General features: G+C 40.7%; 1 protein-coding gene across 4 annotated transcripts in view; it reads left to right on the top strand.

Annotated features, from left to right (window-relative positions):
- The window catches only part of ccdc180 (coiled-coil domain containing 180), an 81517-nt gene that overhangs the window by 43079 nt on the left and 17890 nt on the right, over positions 1 to 20548 (top strand). For 3 of the 4 annotated variants that reach the window (XM_072240212.1, XM_072240213.1, XM_072240215.1), the window contains 7 exons: positions 737 to 881; positions 5903 to 6019; positions 10256 to 10354; positions 12733 to 12819; positions 14194 to 14372; positions 18434 to 18501; positions 19912 to 20002. In XM_072240212.1, coding sequence (XP_072096313.1) covers positions 737 to 881; positions 5903 to 6019; positions 10256 to 10354; positions 12733 to 12819; positions 14194 to 14372; positions 18434 to 18501; positions 19912 to 20002 — 786 coding nt within the window. The remainder of the gene's footprint in view (positions 1 to 736; positions 882 to 5902; positions 6020 to 10255; positions 10355 to 12732; positions 12820 to 14193; positions 14373 to 18433; positions 18502 to 19911; positions 20003 to 20548) is intronic. The other variant, XM_072240214.1, reaches the window with a different exon arrangement.

The following is a 20548-nucleotide window of genomic DNA, read 5'->3' on the forward strand; positions in this document are numbered from 1 at the left end:
GGGTTAAATCGGGGGACTGCTGGGCGACACAGCTCAAAGGACTTGAAGGACCTATTCCACACTGCATCTCAATAAATAAATCAATATGTACTTTAGTGTAGGCTCTATCATATTGTGTACTAAGAAAGTGCTTTATCATCTGTCGCATCAGCATTTAATATGAGCCTTGAGACTGAGAAAGAAGAATAAATAGCAATAATACAGGAGTCAAAGAGTACTACAGCAGAGAAGCTGGCTATTTGGCCCATCTGGTCTGTGCCAAAATGTTTTTTGTGAGTCCCTTTGACCCACACCTTGACCATATATCCTACAGCAAAGAGATTTGAGGATGCCGGTGGAGGAAGGAAAATATAAACAAAATATTGCTCAGGGTACCACCAGAATATTTTGTGCAGAACTGGTAACTAGACCATAGCAAGGATATGATTGCACTGGAGAGGGTGCAGAGGAAAATCACCACGATGTTGTCCAGAATGGAACATTTAAACATTACATAAACTCATCAGATTTCATATCTGCCTTTCCTCCAAAGAAAATAATGCCAGCTTCTTGTAATTATAGTTCTTCAACCCAAGAACCATTCTTGTGTATCTGCTCTGGATGCTCTCCAGTGCCTGATATACCCTAAGAAATTGGGTCATTTGGGATTGATCCACCAAAAAGGCACAGGGTTGTGGTGCAACATCTTCCTTTTGTTAAAATTGCTTTAGTTATTATGTGTTGTTTGGATTTTTAGGTTATTTGCAGAAGGTGGCAACTTTACAGCAACGGAAGTTGACATGTACCGCCAAAAGGTGGAGCAGACAACCACAAAGACTGCAGAAACAGAGGGGGCAATTATGGTTGACCTGGAAGTAATGGAGACCATATCCCTACAGCAGGTGTGGATTCAATATCACATAATTTATTACATTTAGTTTACTTTAAATTAAAAATATCCTGAAAATATACTGAGGATGTACCAAGATATCTTCCTAGGCTCTATGGAGTACTTCAACACTTGATGGAGTTAATTTGTTTTAATATAATTTACAGCTAACAATTGACTTTGACAGCATAGTCGAAATTTAAGCTCAAAAATCAAAATGAATGTGGATGCAGGAAATCTGAAATAAATGCAATAAATACTAGAAACACTCAACAGTTTGGACATCCTTGGAAAGAGAAACAGTTAAGATTTCATTCGACGATCCTTCATCAGAATCAGTTAATGTTTTGTTAGTTTTCATACAGAGCTGATAGAGCTCCAAGTTATGTATGGAAACCGGGTGAGGAAGTTATTGAAATGGCTTTAAGTTTTTAAAAAAAGCAAGCTTGCATTTGTTATATCAACATCAGCATCATTCCCACTGTCATTAGCCACAATCAATAATTTTGCCTGAGTTGCCTGAGTTATTTTTCATGTGAAAGCACTACAACAGAATTGGCTGTTTGACGGCATCGAATGCCATTTTGGTTTAACCATAGTGACTGATGCACTAGCAATGCCCAGGGTAAGTATGCAAAGTTTGCAGATTAATAACATGGTGACTTAGCTCCATTTCAGTTAAATTTCAGCTCAGGGCATCAGCTAACACTTCCAAGCTTTGTATCCCTGAACAAGTACTATTTTCAGCTAATGGAGTTTAGTTGCTGATGTATTTCCTCTGGCTGTTTCTACAGTTCTTTATTTGGCTCTTTCTAGAGTTCCTTAAAGTTGTTGACACTTACAGGGTATGCTGTATGCCTATTTTTCACCTCACATATTGACCCTGACCCTGAATGCTTGAAAAGGACAATGGATAGCACAAAACTTCCCACTTCAGAGTTTTGTTTAAATTCAAGCTAGAATTTAATCTGCCAAATATGAACATAAAAATGCTTGCAACAGGAATTCTGCAGATGCTGGAAATTCAAGCAACACACATCAAAGTTGCTGGTGAACGCAGCAGGCCAGGCAGCATCTGTAGGAAGAGGTGCAGTCGACGTTTCAGGCCGAGACCCTTCGTCAGGACTAACTGAAGGAAAAGTGAGTAAGGAATTTGAAAGTTGGAGGGGGAGGAGGAGATCCAAAATGGTAGGAGAAGACAGGAGGGGGAGGGATGGAGCCAAGAGCTGGACAGGTGATTGGCAAAAGGGGATACGAGAGGATCATGGGACAGGAGGTCCGGGAAGAAAGACAGTGGGGGGGGGGACCCAGAGGATGGGCAAGAGGTATATTCAGAGGGACAGAGGGAGAAAAAGGAAAGTGAGAGAAAGAATGTGTGTATAAAAATAAATAACGGATGGGGTACGAGGGGGAGGTGGGGCATTAGCGGAAGTTAGAGAAGTCAATGTTCATGCCATCAGGTTGGAGGCTACCCAGACGGAATATAAGGTGTTGTTCCTCCAACCTGAGTGTGGCTTCATCTTTACAGTAGAGGAGGCCGTGGATAGACATGTCAGAATGGGAATGGGATGTGGAATTAAAATGTGTGGCCACTGGGAGATCCTGCTTTCTCTGGCGGACAGAGCGTAGATGTTCAACAAAGCGGTCTCCCAGTCTGCGTCGGGTCTCGCCAATATATAAAAGGCCACATCGGGAGCACCGGACGCAGTATATCACCCCAGTCGACTCACAGGTGAAGTGTTGCCTCACATGGAAGGACTGTTTGGGGCCCTGAGTGGTGGTAAGGGAGGAAATGTAAGGGCATGTGTAGCACTTGTTCTGCTTACACGGATAAGTGCCAGGAGGGAGATCAGTGGGGAGGGATGAGGGGGACGAATGGACAAGGGAGTTGTGTAGGGAGCGATCCCTGCGGAATGCAGAGAGAGGGGGGGAGGGAAAGATGTGCTTAGTGGTGGGATCCCGTTGGAGGTGGCGGAAGTTACGGAGAATAATATGTTGGACCCGGAGGCTGGTGGGGTGGTAGGTGAGGACCAGGGGAACCCTATTCCTAGTGGGGTGGCGGGAGGATGGAGTGAGAGCAGATGTACGTGAAATGGGGGAGATGCATTTAAGAGCAGAGTTGATAGTGGAGGAAGGGAAGCCCCTTTCTTTAAAAAATGAAGACATCTCCCTCGTCCTAGAATGAAAAGCCTCATCCTGAGAGCAGATGCGGCGGAGACGGAGGAATTGCGAGAAGGGGATGGCATTTTTGCAAGAGACAGGGTGAGAAGAGGAATAGTCCGGATAGCTGTGAGAGTCAGTAGGCTTATAGTAGACATCAGTTTATAAAGCTGTCTCCAGAGACAGAGACAGAAAGATCTAGAAAGGGGAGGGAGGTGTCGGAAATGGACCAGGTAAACTTGAGGGCAGGGTGAAAGTTGGAGGCAAAGTTAATAAAGTCAACGAGTTCTGCATGCGTGCAGGAAGCAGCGCCAATGCAGTCATCGATGTAGCGAAGGAAAAGTGGGGGACAGATACCAGAATAGGCACGGAACATAGATTGTTCCACAAACCCAACAAAAAGGCAAGCATAGCTAGGACCCATACGGGTGCCCATAGCTACACCTTTAGTTTGGAGGAAGTGGGAGGAGCCAAAGGAGAAATTATTAAGAGTAAGGACTAATTCCGCTAGACGGAGCAGAGTGGTGGTAGAGGGGAACTGATTAGGTCTGGAATCCAAAAAGAAGCATAGAGCTTTGAGACCTTCCTGATGGGAGATGGAAGTATATAAGGACTGGACATCCATGGTGAAAATAAAGCGGTGAGGGCCAGGGAACTTAAAATCATCGAAAAGTTTAAGAGCATGAGAAGTGTCACGAACATAGGTCGGAAGGGATTGAACAAGGGGTGATAAAACAGTGTCAAGGTATGCAGAAATGAGTTCGGTGGGGCAGGAGCAAACTGAGACAATAGGTCGGCCAGGACAGGCAGGTTTGTGGATCTTGGGTAGGAGGTAGAAACGGGAAGTGCGGGGTGTGGGAACTATAAGGTTGGTAGCAGTGGATGGGAGTCCCATGATCCTCTCGTATCCCCTTTTGCCAATCACCTGTCCAGCTCTTGGCTCCATCCCTCCCCCTCCTGTCTTCTCCTATCATTTTGGATCTCCCCCTCCCCGTCCAACTTTCAAATCCCTTACTCACTCTTCCTTCAGTTAGCCCTGACGAAGGGTCTCGGCCTGAAACGTCGACTGCACCTCTTCCTACAGATGCTGCCTGGCCTGCTGCGTTCACCAGCAACTTTGATGTGTGTTGCATAAAAATGCTTGAATGAATTTCAAATATGCTGAGAGTGAGGGACCCAAATATACTTTAAGGTTAGGTGAAGGGTCTCAAACCAATGCTGACTTTCTACTTCTTTCCATAGAGGCTGCCTGACCTGCTGAGTTCCTCCAGCATTTTGTTTTATGTTACTCTGGATTTCCAACAACTGCAGAATCTTTTTTTTAAATGTTTGGACCTCATTTAAAAAGAACCAAAGAGCTACTCTGCAAAATAAGATCATCCAATGCACTGGGATTGGTGTAAACATGAGACGATCTTTGGCAGCAAAATAAATGTCAGTGTGTATGAGGGAGGGGGTGTGAAGTTTGGATTGGGGGCAATAGGGGAAGTTGCTCTATTTTGGGGAATATCTTATTTTGTAAATAACACTATTCTTTGCATTTCTGGTTACATGCTAACTGCATTTCATTAGCTTTGTGTCTGTACTCGGCACAATGACAATGAAGTTGAATCTAATCTAATCTAATCTAAATACTGGTTCAGTAACACCAGCATGGCCATTAAAATCAGCCCTTTACCTGTAATGTACTGATACATTCTTAACATAAGAAATCTTAAAGAACCTACACAGAATTGATATTAAGAATGAATGTGTTTTTACTGGGGAGACAAATATTTTTAAAAATAAGCTGATCTGCTACAGTGACGGAGACATTGATGTTTAATGTATCTACCACTTTGTTTTCACTCACTATGGAGAAACTTAACAACCTTTCACCAGCAAAGGTAATCCTGTTCATCAGAAATCTGAAATTAAAACATAACGTTATACAACAGGTCAAGCACTTGAAAGTGAGAGATATGATTCTACATCAGAACCAGAAGAACATAAAACCAAGTGTCAGGCAATTATACAAGAACGGAAGAAGAGGGATAGTTTAAGGGTGACTGGACAGGCAAAAATCACAACCAAATATCATAGAACATAGAACATAGAATAGTACAGCACATTACAGGCCTTTCAGCCCACAATGTTGTGCCAACCCTCAAACCCTGCCTCCTATATAACACCTCACCTTAAATTCCTCCATATACCTGTCTGGTAGTCTCTTAAACTTCACTAGTGTATCTGCCTCCACCACTGACTCAGACAGTGCATTCCACGCACCAACCACTCTCTGAGTAAAAAACCTTCCTCTAATATCCCCCTTGAACTTCCCACCCCTTACCTTAAAGCCATGTCCTCTTGTATTGAGCAGTGGTGTTCTGGGGAAGAGGTGCTGGCTGTCCACTCTATCTATTCCTCTTATTATCTTGTACACCTCTATCATGTCTCCTTTCATCCTCCTTCTCTCCAAAGAGTAAAGCCCTAGCTCCCTTAATCTCTGATCATAATGCATACTTTCTAAACCAGGCAGCATCCTGGTAAATCTCCTCTGTACCCTTTCCAATGCTTCCACATCCTTCCTATAGTGAGGTGAGGCATATCATAAAACATTCTCATAGCTGGCTTATCTTGAAGGGAGATCAATCAGAGAGCAGCAATAAAAGGAGAAGTTACTAATGCTGGTAATGCACTGAGAGCCTGACAGAGAAACACTGGCTCACTCCAAGGCCTCTAACAACTGTAGACTTCTTTCAAACCAAAGTTGTGAATAGATTAGTATTATTATGTGCCTGCCAGTTTGTCAACATGACATCAGAATCGATGGCTAAAGAAACGTGAGTCACAGCATGTTATTGAATGTGATACTTTTATTGATTCTTTCAAAAGTCTTCTGATGTGATCAAAGAGGTTGAAGACAAATATATGCGTTACACCTCAGATTTCATCTTCATTGAGAAAATTAAACGACTTTTGACAAACACTCAAACAAGAATCAAAAGTGAGGTAAGAAAAGATTTCTGAGTAACTGACCCAGTTAAGTATGGACAGTGTACAAACCAAATAGAAATCAATTAGTTCAATTGTTCCAACAAACTTTGTGGGAAGGGAAACATAACAACAGCTTCCTTTATTTGTAGAGCTGTAGAGACCACATCTGATCCCTTTGCAAGGTAGCTTTGGATTGCTGCAAATGCTCCTGGGCTATGGAGTGAAATGGCCAGTTAAGGGTTTCACCATCAAATATATATTGAAAAGTTAGATGGATCATGAACCTTAGAACATTTACCAATTTATCTAATCTAAGCGTTGAATCTCTCTCTGCTAAGGTTTAATGCCACCAATATATCAGAAAGAATTTTAATGTTTGCTTGAATTGAGTGTGTAAAGAAATTATTTTAATAGTGCTGCTTTTGGTGATGTGTGAAGTTCCTAGCAAACTCAGGTGGGAGACTCTTGTATAAGTACCAACCAGTGATTCTTGACATCAACAATATTCCAATGTTATGATGATCAGAACTTGAGCAGAAATCATACCACAGCTTTCTTGTGAGGCTGAAGAAGTTCAGGAAATAATAAGAAGGGTGCCAAAACTCTTTGGAGATATATTTCTTTCTTCCATCTTTATGTTCCACAGTTACCAATGTCTTTATCCCAGAAACTAACTCAACAACTTCTTGCCTATCCTATCACATCTCCTGCTTCCAACAACAGGAAGCCAGTGATCAGCCAAAGGCTGTCAGATCTGTTCCCTTTCTCACACTCCCACCTCTCGGTGCCTAAGGTAATCCACTGCTTCCCCATTACAAAGACAATTCTATAAGAACAGGAAATGGTTATGTCTTTAAAAGAGTTAAAATTAAGTGAGTAAGAGTTAAATAATTTTTCTGCAACTATATGCTTGCAGATTGAAAAATGATATCAAGAATTTTTCTCCATTCACCATGTTGGATTGCACTGAAAATGTAAAGCAGGAATTAATTTAATTTAGTACTTAAAATTCATGGAGTCGTAGAGTCGAACAGCACAGAAATGAGCCCTTCGGCCCATCTCATCCATGTTGAACCTTTTGCCCATCTAAAAGAAGAGAAAATCTGCAGATGCTGGAAATCCAAGCAACACACACAAAATGCTGGAGGAACTCAGCAGACCAGGCAGCATCTATGGGAAAAAGTACAGTTGACATTTTGGGCCAAGACCCTTCAGCAGCACCTCAGCTCGAAACAGCGACACTACTTTTCCATCGATGCTGCCTGGCCTGCTGAGTTCCCCCAACATTTTATGTGTGTTGCTTTTGCCATCTAATACACTTTGCCATAACCCTCTCGTGATTGTATCTGATTCACCACATACCAGATATTGGCCTGTGTAAAGAAAATCCCATTTAAAACTCCTTCCTCTCAGCCGAAACCTAAGCCCTCTTGTTTTTGATATCACTGCTAAGGAAAAAAGACTCTGACTTTCTACCCATCTATGCCTCTTATAATTTTAAACAGCTCTATCAGTTCAGCCCTCACTCTTCTTTACTCCAGGATAAACAAACCCATCCTACCTAATCTCTCTCTATAACTAGTAGTGTAGTGGTTAGTGGTTAATGTGACGTTATTATGACTTGGAGGTATCAGAGTTTGGAGTTCAATCCCAGCATCCTTTTTAAGGAGTTTGTACATTCTTCCTGTGACCACGTGGGCTTCCTCTGGGTGCTCCAGTTTCACCCCACATTCCAAAGACGTACTGGTTTGTAGGTTAATTGGTCATTGTAAATTGTCCTATGGCTAGGCTAGGGTTAAATTAGTGGGTTCCCAGGTGGTACACCTCCGTGGGCCTGAAGGGCCGTGTCCAGGCTGTATCTCTAAATCATGGGTTCCCAACCTGGGATCCTCAGACCCCTTGCTTAACGGTATATGTCCATGGCTTAAAGAAGGTTGGGAACCACTGCTCAAAATAAAATAAAACCCACCTATAACGGCAACATCCTGCATTTTTTTCCAGTGCAACCACATTCATCCTATATTATGGCAGCCAGAACTTTACACAAAACTGTAAAACCATCTTCCTTTTTCCATTACTACTTCTTGGTGAGTAGAGATGTATAGCATTTATTTATGATCTCATCCACATCCTTTGGATCCACACAGAGGTTACCCCTTTGATCGCTTTGGAGACCCACTCTTTCTATCCTTTGTACCGTATACTCACAGCACATCTTGGAATTCTCTTTAATCTTACTTACCCAAGATATTTCATAACCCCTTTTTGCCCTCCTGATTTTCTTTATTTCTCTCATTTGTTCTCTATATTCTTTAAAGGACTCACTCAATTCTATTTGCATAAATCTGGCATGTACTTCCTTTTTTTCCTGAACAAACCTATAAGATCTCTGGTGTTGATTGTTGATCATTGATTTATCATTGTACAAACCAGTGGCAGACAGGGAAAGAGACTGTTGAAACTTGCTCCACAGGACCCCTTACCAGCTACATTCAGCAATTATATTCAAGATTCAAGATGGTTTATCATCATTCTTCAGTACATGAGTGAAAAGGAGAACAAAATGATGCTACTTGAATCTGATGCAGCTTAAAAACACAATAAGCATCAAGAGAACAATAAGAAAACAAAAAAGTACAATAAATATGAAAATAAAACCAACCATATAACATACAAGTAACTGAGTGTAGCTTGTCTACATAGACGGATTGTATGTACATAAAGTGACACTAGGTGCAGGAGTATCTGAGCATACGATAACTCTAACAGGAAATGATAAAGTGACAAAGTGACTTTTGGCAAGAGGAACTCATTTAGGTAGCAGAGCATATGAAAACGCAGCAGGAGAGAGACTGTGTCAGTGTAGGTGTGAGGTGTGGAGTGTAAGCGAAAGGTGGCAGTGCATGGGAGGGGTGAAGGGTGCTGGGTGGCTGATGTGGATATAGTGCTGGTGAGGGATGGTGGGTGGATATAAACTTGCCCTTTAATTGTTTGCTTGGGCAATTTAAGAATCAAATCTTGAGATAAACACATGGAAACAGGAGAAGTACATTAATTCCCTTAAAATAAGTGAAACAAAGGCAAACACCACATACACCCAGGCAAAGTTATGCAGATGCTGAAAATGTTGGAAACACTCAGCAACCACAGGAGATAGGAACAGAATTAGGTCATTCGGCCCATCGAGTCTGCTCCAAAGTTAAGTTAATTTTAACTTGTCAATAATTCCGTATTTTCTTCTTTTCCTCCTTCTTTGAGTGGTGAAGTTATATTTCCAACCTTCCATTCAAAAATCTATGAAATTTTGCAGTATGACAATTAGTTGCTCCATTCCTTCAAAGGTCTAGGTCAATGATGTTTCATCAGAACGTGGTAGAAGCCTAAGAGCTTGGCAAAATACTTTTAGTAGTCAACTGTTCTCTGGCATGTTTTGCCATTTGTGATATTATTCATTCTATAGCTTGATCTATTAGATACATTACTCAATTCAAATCGTATTCAGATAATTTATATCCCAAACTCCTATATGAAAATAGAATACTGATGAAGTAGCATCAACCTGAGATGTAGGCTCTACCTTTCTCTCAATGCTGCCTGATCTACTGAGTATTTCCAGCATTTTCCATATTCACATCCTTTTCACTGTGTCTTTCAATATATTTTATTAATGAAAATTTAATAACCTGAGCTATAGAAAGACAATTGCATATATTTCTTAAACTTTACATACAAAACTGTTTCCGAAGTTCATTCCTGAAACATCCATCTTTCAGACTATCTCTTCTAGACTCTCTCCAGACAGCCAAAGGAGTTTGTTTAAATACTCTGTATTTTATCAATTCTTCCTAATATCTTGAACAAAAATTAATGTAGGAATTTAGAAAGGGGGTTAGTGATGTTAAACAGCATAGGGGTATTTGCTACAGGAAGAATAACAATAGTAATGGAATTTATGTGAATTTTGGTTACTAGCAGATCTGCTAAATTCCTCCAGCATCTTGTATGTGTTGCACTGGTTGAAGGGGCCATGTTTCACAAGTTGGTGTGCAATGACCACACATGCTGAGGCTAGAAACTAGTACATCCCATATGCATTTCATTTGGTTTTATTTTTTTTACCAATTATTGCTAAAAAGAAGTTCTGCAACAGTAGTGCAGTGTTAAATCACGTCATCTACTCTGACGCCATTCATAATGATTGTGTGAAAACTCTTTCCTGTTTAATTTTAAATTCGTTTGACTATATTGCAGGTGGCCAAAAGCAACCATCAGCTCAGAAATGTAGCTTCCCACCTTGAGCATCTTGAAAGGAAAATAGACGCATGTGCCCGACCAAACCTTGACAAAGAGGCAAGTTTTATTTCCACTGGCTCACGCGTGGAAATGTTTGAATCTTATTGTTGCAGATTTTGTTGCACAGTGTTGTTGATTATCTTTTTCTCTATCATTAACAGTAGTTGATCTTCCTGAATCACCTGGAGTATTAGCACAAGTTTCCCATGCTAGCTTTTTGTTCTGATATGTAGATGTTCCAATTTTACAATTTGAGGATATTTTCAGTTGCAGAAACAGAACCTTTATTCACTGTTCATCTATTTTGCATTTATGGAGAATTTCCCCAGATTGCAATATACGAGGGGTGATTGATAAATTCGTAGCCTAAGGTAGAAGGAGTCAATTTTAGAAAACCTAGCACATTTATTTTTTCAACATAATCCCCTCCACACTTAGTCCAGCGGTCGTGGAGCATACGGATCCCTTCTTTGTAGAAGCGGTCCACAGCAGGGGTGATTGATAAATTTGTGGCCTTAGGTAGAAGGAGATGAGTTATACAGCTCTTGTTACATGCACGTGCAGTTCAACTCTTTTGAGTGAAAATGCAGAAAGCTTGAAGTTAATAACTCATCTCCTCCTACCTTAGGCCACAAACTTATCAATACCCCTGCTGTGGACCACTTCTGGAGGTCCAAGATGCCGACTTCTACAAAGAAGGGATCCGTATGCTCTTCGACCGCTGGACTAAGTGTGTAAATGTAGGAAAAATAAATGTGCTAAGTTTTCTAAAATTGACTCCTTCTACCTTAGGCCACGAACTTATCAATCACCCCTCGTAGATTCACTTTGAAAAATATGCAGTGAGACTTATTAGTTGTTTCAAGTTTTGTTTTCCTTGTAAATTTTCTCCTGACTCATACTTGCCAGCAGCTATGAAGTAAGTAAAATTTCTGCAAAATTAGCACTACTTTGTTTTCCTTTCTATCCTGGTGTTGACACCCCTTTGTCCCACTAACAGTTGAGGTGAGGAAAGGATCACACCAAATCCAGTCATTCTGTGTCTAGGAGGAAGATTCCCTGCCACAAGATAGTGGGCAGGAGCAAAAGGGAAACCTGTTACTGTAATTAGTTACCCTTCTTCAAAACCTTAACACTTAAAAGCATATACTTTTAAAACCAAAACACTGTGGAATGTTATTTATTATCCCACTTCTCTGTTATATAGTTTAATATTAATATATGTGCACATTATTTTCACAGCAGGTTTTTTGACAGTTTTAATGTTCTACCCAACTTTATGCTATCACATTTACTGTATTACAAAACATATCCTGCATGTGTGTGATCATAGGGCATTTATCCATTAGGAAATCGACCATATGAGCCATAATAAGTCAGAAATTCCTTATTTTAATCTTTTTATTTATGACTAACAGAGTAGACTTGCAAATGCAAGATATCTGATTGGCAATATTGTAATAGTTCATTTGTTATGGGTCGTGTCGTATGATGTGGGCTAACATGGTCTTTCCATGACCATGATTGTTCTTGGCAAATGTTTGTACAGAAATGGTTTGCTATTGCCTTCTTCTGGGCAGTGTCTTTATCAATACTCTTCAGAGATTGTCTGCCTGGTGCCAGTGGTCACATAACCAGGACCTCTTATATGCACCAGCTGTTCTTACAAACATCCACCTCCTGCTTCCACGGCTTCACATTGGACCTGATCGGGGTGGGGGTGGTGGTGCTACACCTTACCCAAGGGTGACCTGCAGGCTAACAAAGGGAAGGGGCGCCTTCTACCTTCTTTGTTAGAGACAAAGCTCGACCCCACCACCCAAATGTAATAGTAGGGTGCTTAAAATCAGCCTTGGGGTCTCTGGAATGAAGAAGCTGAAGAAAAATGTAGCTAGAACTCCAATTTCTGATTACTCTCCTGTAAAAGTGACCAACTGCAGATGGGAACACAGTTAGGTTCTGCTCTCAGCTATCCTGTAGCTGGCTAACATACTTCCCAGACTGAGTCATGAAAACTAGCCACCTGCTAAATGCTGGAAGACGGGCCACACTTCCACAGTCCAGGTTACTCAGAATGAGGAAAGCATGGGGATGGAAACAAAATGACAGCAGCAATTCCTCTTTAACAAGCTGTGCGATGCCATAGAGGCCTAAAATGATGAAAGCCTTTGTAAACAATTAAATATTTCTAGCTGTTTTAAAGGTAATTAAGAAACTGCAATTGCTGAAAAGCTACAACTGAAATTATTAAATAGAGGCTAAACACATCAACATTCAGAAAGAAAAAAAGGAAGGGAATATTTTGGAAAGGAAATTTGCATCAAATGGGAAAGCAAAATTGTGTATTTTGTTAAGAATTCTGAGGCAATCGACGTTCTATTACTGTTAATGTAATTGTAATTTTCATCCACCTTATCCCATTCCACCCCTCATAGAGTGTATTGCCTCAGGACCTATACCAGTTTACTCAAATTATCAGGGATTTAATGGAGAAATGGGCCATCTACCTTGACTGCTTAGTGGTAAGTGTAATTGTTCATTACAAAATTAGAAATACATTGTTTTTTTATTCAGAATTCGTTTACAATCATGTTTCTTGTGCCATTAACAATACAACTTAAAATTTAATATTCTGATGTTTATCTGCTTGTTGTCTCATAAACAATTTATTTCCTTTGCTTTGTGGTTAGAGCAATGTTTTTTGTTGGGTGACTGACATTGTGTTCTGTAAATTAGAACATAGGTCTCTGTGAGCATGATAGTATTTTCAGGGAGGCTTCTGAGAATATCCTGTTACTTTCATAAATTATTCATTTGCAGTGGATTGGAGGGTTGTGCCAGTTTCAGATTGCTTTATCAGTATTTTACAAGGTGTCCCTCTTGCAAAAATTAAAGATCATAGGTGGAATCCAGGGAAGGGTTATTGGCAGGAAATCCAAGAGTGGGTTTCTATAACACAGAATATGGACTCAATAAAATAAGCTGTATGATTGAATATCATTTGATATTGATCTCAATCTTTATCAGCAGGACTTGGAACAGTCAATGTGAGAATGTGTGAAAAGGGAAAAAATTACATGTTTTAATTAAATAGCTGTTGTGTGCTGTAGACTGATACTTACTGATTCTAATGTAAATTTGTATGGAATGAGTACAGGACTCAAGGCATAATCGCCTTTGAGGAGTCATAAAAAAATATTGAATTTATACAGAAGGTGAGTTAGTGTTGTTTTGCAGAATTGTTCTTCTGCTTCTTGATTGTTGCATTCCCTTTGTACCTTTGTTGTGCATCCTACAATTATTTTCTTGCTAACCCTGGGAGTTTTCATTAGAGAAGTTTTGCTTGAAGCACTTTGTTAAATCTGAGCAGTGGGTTTGTAGGAAGATCACTCGAGCCCCATTCCAGGGCATGGTCCACTCTACACAGTGGCATGAAAATTTTATTATATTAACCAGTCTGTAAACTCTATCTTTAATTGATATTTAGTAATTATTGCCAAACATAGATGGTGTCTATTGTAAGATCCATCAGCAACTGAATTATATATAGTAATCTATACTACACACTGCCTTCAGAACTGAGATTCTCTTCAACTATGGACACCCCTTCTATCACCCTGATGCCAAGGTAAAAATATACTTATGAGATCAATAATGCAGACTTTATTATTTTGATCATTTTCCTGTAACAAAACTGGAGCAAGCTCAGCACCAATAGTAAGAGGACCGCACTGGCACTACTGTTCTGACTATGTAAAGATGGCCTGCTTGCATTGGGTCTGATGAGAACGCCAGAGTTATCACTAATGACTCCGCATGTCCAAAACTTCCATTGTTAATTATTAATTAACTAAACTGTTTTAACGATTGATTTCTTTTAAATGTTCTTTTTCTAGGAACCAGCTGTAACCGAAGTCCCTCTCCAGGGGCCGATTGCCACAGCCACTCGTGGTGATTTCCAGAAACAAGACAATAAAGTAACCTTCTCTGTCAATGAGAATTTATTTCAGCCCAGCAGAAAAGGACGAAATGCCACTGAAGATGTGGCTGTTGGTGTCATCAAAGAAATACTACAGTAAGTGAAAATGTGATGATTTCGCAGGCACTAGCAAGGAACAGATGGTGACACAGAGTGCCAGAAATGTGAACCCACCAGCTCCTCGTCTCAGTTAAATGCAGGATGCACTAACTCTTTTTATCACACGGCACAGAATGACAAACGACACTAAATGTAACAGAAAGAGAACAATGCACAAAGATCCTTCTGCTGCATGAGATGAAATATTTCTGTCGTCTTTATAATAATTTGGTTGTGTAACCGACGATCTGTTGAACAAAAAAGTGATGTACTCATTTGGCATTCTGAAGAACATAACATATGTGAGACCACACGCAGAGTATTATGAGCAGTTTTAGTCTTCTTACCTAAGAAAGGATATACTTGCCAATGCAGGAGTACAATGAAAATGAGTCAATCTGATTCATAGAGTCATAGTGTTAAAAAGCATGAAAGAAAACTCTTAGGACTAGCACAGGTAGACAATTTGGTTGCTATGGACAAGTTGGGCCTATTTGCCTCCATTTGGTCCATATCCATCTAAACCAGGGGTTCCCACATTGGGGTGTATGGACCCCTTGCTCAATGGTATTGGTCCATGGCATAAAAAAAATTGGGAACCCCTGCTCTTAACCATAGAAACCATAGAAACTACAGCACAGAAACAGGCCTTTTGGCCTTTTGGTCCTTCTTGGCTGTGCCGAACCATTTTCTGCCTAGTCCCACTGACCTGCACACGGACCATATCCCTCCATACACCTCCCATCCATGTATCTGTCCAATTTATTCTTAAATGTTAAAAAAGAACCCACATTTACCACCTCATCTGGCAGCTCATTCCATACTCCCACCACTCTCTGTGTGAAGAAGCCCCCGCTAATGTTCCCTTTAAACTTTTCCTCCCTCACCCTTAACCCATGTCCTCTGGTTTTTTTCTCCCCTTGCCTCAGTGGAAAAAGCCTGCTTGCATTCACTCTATCTATACCCATCATAATTTTATATACCTCTATCAAATCTCCCCTCATTCTTCTACGCTCCAGGGAATAAAGTCCTAACCTATTCAACCTTTCTCTGTAACTGAGTTTCTCAAGTCCCAGCACCATCCATGTAAACCTTCTCTGCACTCTTTCAACCTTATTTATATCCTTCCTGTAATTTGGTGACCAAAACTGAACACAATACTCCAGATTCGGCCTCACCAATGCCTTATACAACCTCATCATAACATTCCAGCTCTTAGACTCAATACTTTGATTAATAAAGGCCAATGTACCAAAAGCTCTCTTTACGACCCTATCTACTTGTGACGCCACTTTTAGGGAATTTTGTATCTGTATTCCCAGATTCCTCTGTTCTACTGCACTCCTCAGTGCCTTACCATTAACCCTGTATGTTCTACCTTGGTTTGTCCTTCCAACGTGCAATACCTCACACTTGTCAGTATTAAACTCCATCTGCCATTTTTCAGCCCATTTTTCCAGCTGGTCCAAGTCCCTCTACAGGCTCCGAAAACCTTCCTCACTGTCTACTACACCTCCAATCGATTCATCAGCAAATTTGCTGATCCAATTTACCACATTATCATCCAGATCATTGATATAGATGACAAATAATAATGGACCCAGCACAGATCCCTGTGGCACACCACTAGTCACAGGCCTCCATTCAGAGAAGCAATTCTCTACTACCACTCTTTGGCTTCTTCCATTGAGCCAATGTCTAATCCAATTTACCACCTCTCCATGTATACCTAGCAACTGAATTTTCCTAACTAACCTCCCATGCGGGACCTTGTCAAAGGCCTTACTGAAATCCATGTAGACAATATCCACTGCCTTCCCTTCATCCACTTTCCTGGTAACCTCCGGAAAAACTCCAATAGATTGGTCAAACATGACCTACCACGCACAAAGCCATGTTGACTCTCCCTAATAAGTCCCTGTCTATCCAAATGCTTGTAGATTCTGTATCTTAGTACTCCCTCCAATAACTTACCTACTACTGACGTTAAACTCACCGGCCTATAATTTCCCGGATTACTTTTCGATCCTTTTCTAAACAACGGAACAACATGAGCCACTCTCCAATCCTCCGGCACCTCACCCGTAGACAGCGGCATTTTAAGTATTTCTGCCAGGGCCCCTGCAATTTCAACACTAGTCTCCTTCAAGGTGCGAGGGAACACTCTGTCAGGTCCCGGGGATTTATCCACTTTAATTTTCCTCAAGACAGCAAGCACCTCCTCCTTTTCAATCTGTACAGTTTCTATGATCTCACTACTTGATTCCCTCAATTCCATAGACTTCATGCCAATTTCCTTAGTAAATAAAGACGCAAAAAACCTATTTAAGATCTCCCCCATTTCCTTTGGTTCCACACATAGCCGACCACTCTGATCTTCAAGAGGACCAATTTTATCCCTTACAATCCTTTTGCTCTTAATATACCTGTAAAAGCTCTTTGGATTATCCTTCACTTTGACTGCCAAGGCAACCTCATGTCTTCTTTTAGCCCTCCTGATTAATTTTGTAATTTTTAACATTGTCATTTTACCCACCTCTACAGCTTCCTCTGGCAGCTCAGTCCATATACCCACCTCCTCACTGTGTGAAAAATTTGACCTTCAGGTGCCTTTTAAATCTTAACCCTCTCACCTACACCTATGTCCTCTAGTTCTAGATTCCTCTATCCTGAGAAATTGACTATGACCTTATCTCTGCCCCCTAATCATTTTCTATGTCTCTATAACATCACCCCTCAGCCTCCTATGCTCAGGTGACCCCATTCAGCTTCCCCTTGTAACTCAAGCTCCACAGTACTGACAACATCCTTGTGCACACTTTCCAATTAAATGACACTTTGCTGGGTATACAGTGCCCCAGGTGTGGTCTCAACAACAACTTGTCCAGTTTTAACATAATACAGTACCCCAACTCCTCTAGTCAGCGCTATGACCCATGAAGCCAAGAATGCAAAATGCCGCCTTTGCCATCCTCTTCACCTTTCTTCACATTAGGGGAACTATGTACCTGTACCCCAGGCTTTCTGTTCGACAACACACTCTCTTGAGTCCTACCATTTACTGTGTAACCTCCGACCTGATTTAACTTGCCAAAGTGCAACACTCTGCACATCCAAGTTTAATTCCATCTGCCATTCTTTGACCCACTTTCTCAGTTGATCTAGATCTTAAATAACCCTATTCACTGCACATTTTATCACCAGTTCTGGTGTCATCAGCAAACTTGTTAAACATGGCAACTACTAGAATTGCAGGAGATGAAATTGGATCAATTAGGCCTGTATTCACCAGTGTTTAGAAGAACATAAAATAGTGGGAGGTCTGGGAGATGTCAAATGTCCCTGACAAATATATTCACAGGAGGTAATACTCAGATGGGGATAAATTCATAAAAAACATTTATGGGTGAATTTAAAAGTAGTGTGTAGAGAGCCCTACTGGGGAAGGGGCTATACTCAACCTTATCTTAAAAGGAATGAGGATGGGCAAGTGGTGGAAATGTTCATGGAAGAATCCTTTCAGTGACAAGAAGTCGGTTTGTTTCAAGATAATAATAATAATAATCAAGAGAAATAAAAAAAGCAGAGAATGGATTTCACCCATTTGAGATGCATAAATTAGTGTTGTGTTTTTCCCACATCCCAAATCAAGTATCCCCAAATAATCTGGTACACCTTCACCATAAGAATTCCCGTTTATAAAATGGTGGGGCGCAGCGGCCCATTTCTGCGCTGTATGATTCTGATATGTGTGAACTTACAACTGCTAACTCATTGATGCACAATGGTTGGTGTGGAGGTCAACACTGCTAAAGAGCTTTCATCATGGCAGCCATGCAGTGCTCAGACTCATTGTGCATGATGTTCGGGAAAAAAGAAAGCTTGTATATTCGAGGATATTGAATGTCCTGACAATAACAGTGGTACCATGTAAAAGGGGTAGAGAAATGGCCATAAAATGGAACTGCTGACTCTTTCATAAACACTGCATCAAAGGTACTGTGATCTCATTTGAATGAATACTAATTCTGTATTGTGTTGAAAAATGTAATCTGTAGGACTCGAAAATCAAAGGTAGTACCTGAAATGCTGCCTGAGGAAACTGATGACCAAGTTAAAGTGGCAGGTAAGGCTTTATACAAAACAGAATCCCTTGCATCTTCCCATTACCATAAGACCATAAGATATAGTAGCAGAATTAGGCCATTTGGCCCATTGAGTCTGCTCCACCATTTCATCATTTCCCCCTCAGCGCCAATCTCCTGCCTTCTCCTCGTATCCCTTGAAGCCCTGACCAATCAAGAATCTATCAACCTCTGCCTTAAATATACATAAAGACTTGGCCTTGACAGCTGTCAGTGGTGAAGAATCCCAGATCCACCACTCCAATAACAGTGCAGATTTATTCCTGTTTCCTTATTGCTTACCGAAAAATATAAAGAAAGTGCTGCTATTGTCTAACTTAAAAGAGTGATGACAAAGCACCATTTTTGGCCACTTCATGCCTGGACTTGGGTAAGGGACAATGAAGTGAACCAGCTCTGTCACTCCTGGTCACTATTACTGTACGTGTGGCTCCAATATTACATTAAAACATACACATTCAAATATGCTGATTCTGTAGAAATTGATATTAGAGATTGGGTGAAATACTAGTGAGTGCCAACTCCACAGCACAAACCTTATTCATAATTTTCAATTATTTAATGATATGTTTGATTCTCAAAACAGTTTATTTCACAGATACGAGAAAATCTGCAGATGCTGGAAATTCAAGCAACACACACAAAATGCTGGTGGACGCAGCAAGCCAGGCAGCATCAATAGGAAGAAGTACAGTCGACGTTTCGGGCCAAGACCCTTCGTCCTGACAAAGGGTCTTGGCCCGAAATGTCGTCTGTCCTTCTTCTTATTGATGCTGCCTGGCTTATTTCTCAGGTGCTATTTACTGTGGGGTTTCAGTGAATGCTAACCAGAATTGTCAATCATACCACAGTTGGTAGATGATTGCTTATAATTTTCTGAATCAAATTTTGTTTCTTTTATAGTTTCTTTTACAGTTTTCTTCCCATATCATCTCTTTTCACAAAGGATACATGTGGAAGTTCCAGTTTTTCACTCACATGGCTATTCTTTAGTTGCTACCCCAGCCTGTGAGGTTTTTCTGCCTACTCACTTTAGTGCTACCCAAACAGTACCCTGTAAAGGTCACTATATTGTGATTGGAAATGGAAACACTGCCTAAATTTTCTTCAGGACTTTAAGATCATGTACTGTAGTTCCCTTGCTATCATTGCAATTAGATCAGTTAACTTAGCATGGACTGTGAATTGAACCTGTGCCTTTTTGATGCAGTGCCCTCTGTCATATTCCACAATTGAAGATTATACCTTTCAAAACTGGGCATTGATATTTGAAATTTTGTTAGTTACTATATGTGTAGATTAATAGAGAACACCATTAAAAATATTGGCAAGTGTCTGTAACATTGACAGTAGCTCCATTGAATATCACACTGTTTTTCACACTTCTTCAGGATCTCAAATATCATTTCCTTCTGTGTCCCAAAATGTCCGCTCTGCTGGTGGGTCTTCCAGAGGACAAAAGTCTGCATCATCAGTACCAAGGTCTGTTACTGCTCAAGTCTATTACTTCTGACAGAGTTAAGTTCCTGACTGTGGTTTCATTTTTATGAATCTCTGTTCATTCATCTCAGTTTGAACAGAACTAAAAAAAATCAGGTACAGCAAAGGACATAAGGAAGGGGGTTAGTGGTGAGGCAAGTGCCTTTTCCTTTCCCTTCTCCCATGCCCTGGTATTAAAGGGTTGTTTTAGAGACTGTCCTTAGACTTCACTGGAAATATTCTCTCCTTATTCTTGCAGTTGGTTTAGTCATTGGAACCTGACACATCCCTTCTGAGACCTCCTAAAGCTCCAGACCTCTACTAGTACAAACTAATTAATCCCGGGGAACATTAGTTAAATTCACCAAAAGCAAAAAACAAACCTCTGGGGATTGAAAACTTGCACAAGAAAATTCTTTTGGTCTCTAAGGATCCCAGGGGAAGTGTCAAGGCGCCACAGTGTCTTACAAAGCCAAGTCTGTTCTGTCAAGGGCCTGAAAGTTTTCGTATATAATCAGCTCCACCATTTTGCACTTCAGCCCACCTCCC

This window comes from Mobula birostris, chromosome 22 (genome assembly GCF_030028105.1).
Source record: "Mobula birostris isolate sMobBir1 chromosome 22, sMobBir1.hap1, whole genome shotgun sequence".
Classification (NCBI taxonomy): Eukaryota; Metazoa; Chordata; class Chondrichthyes; order Myliobatiformes; family Myliobatidae; genus Mobula; species Mobula birostris.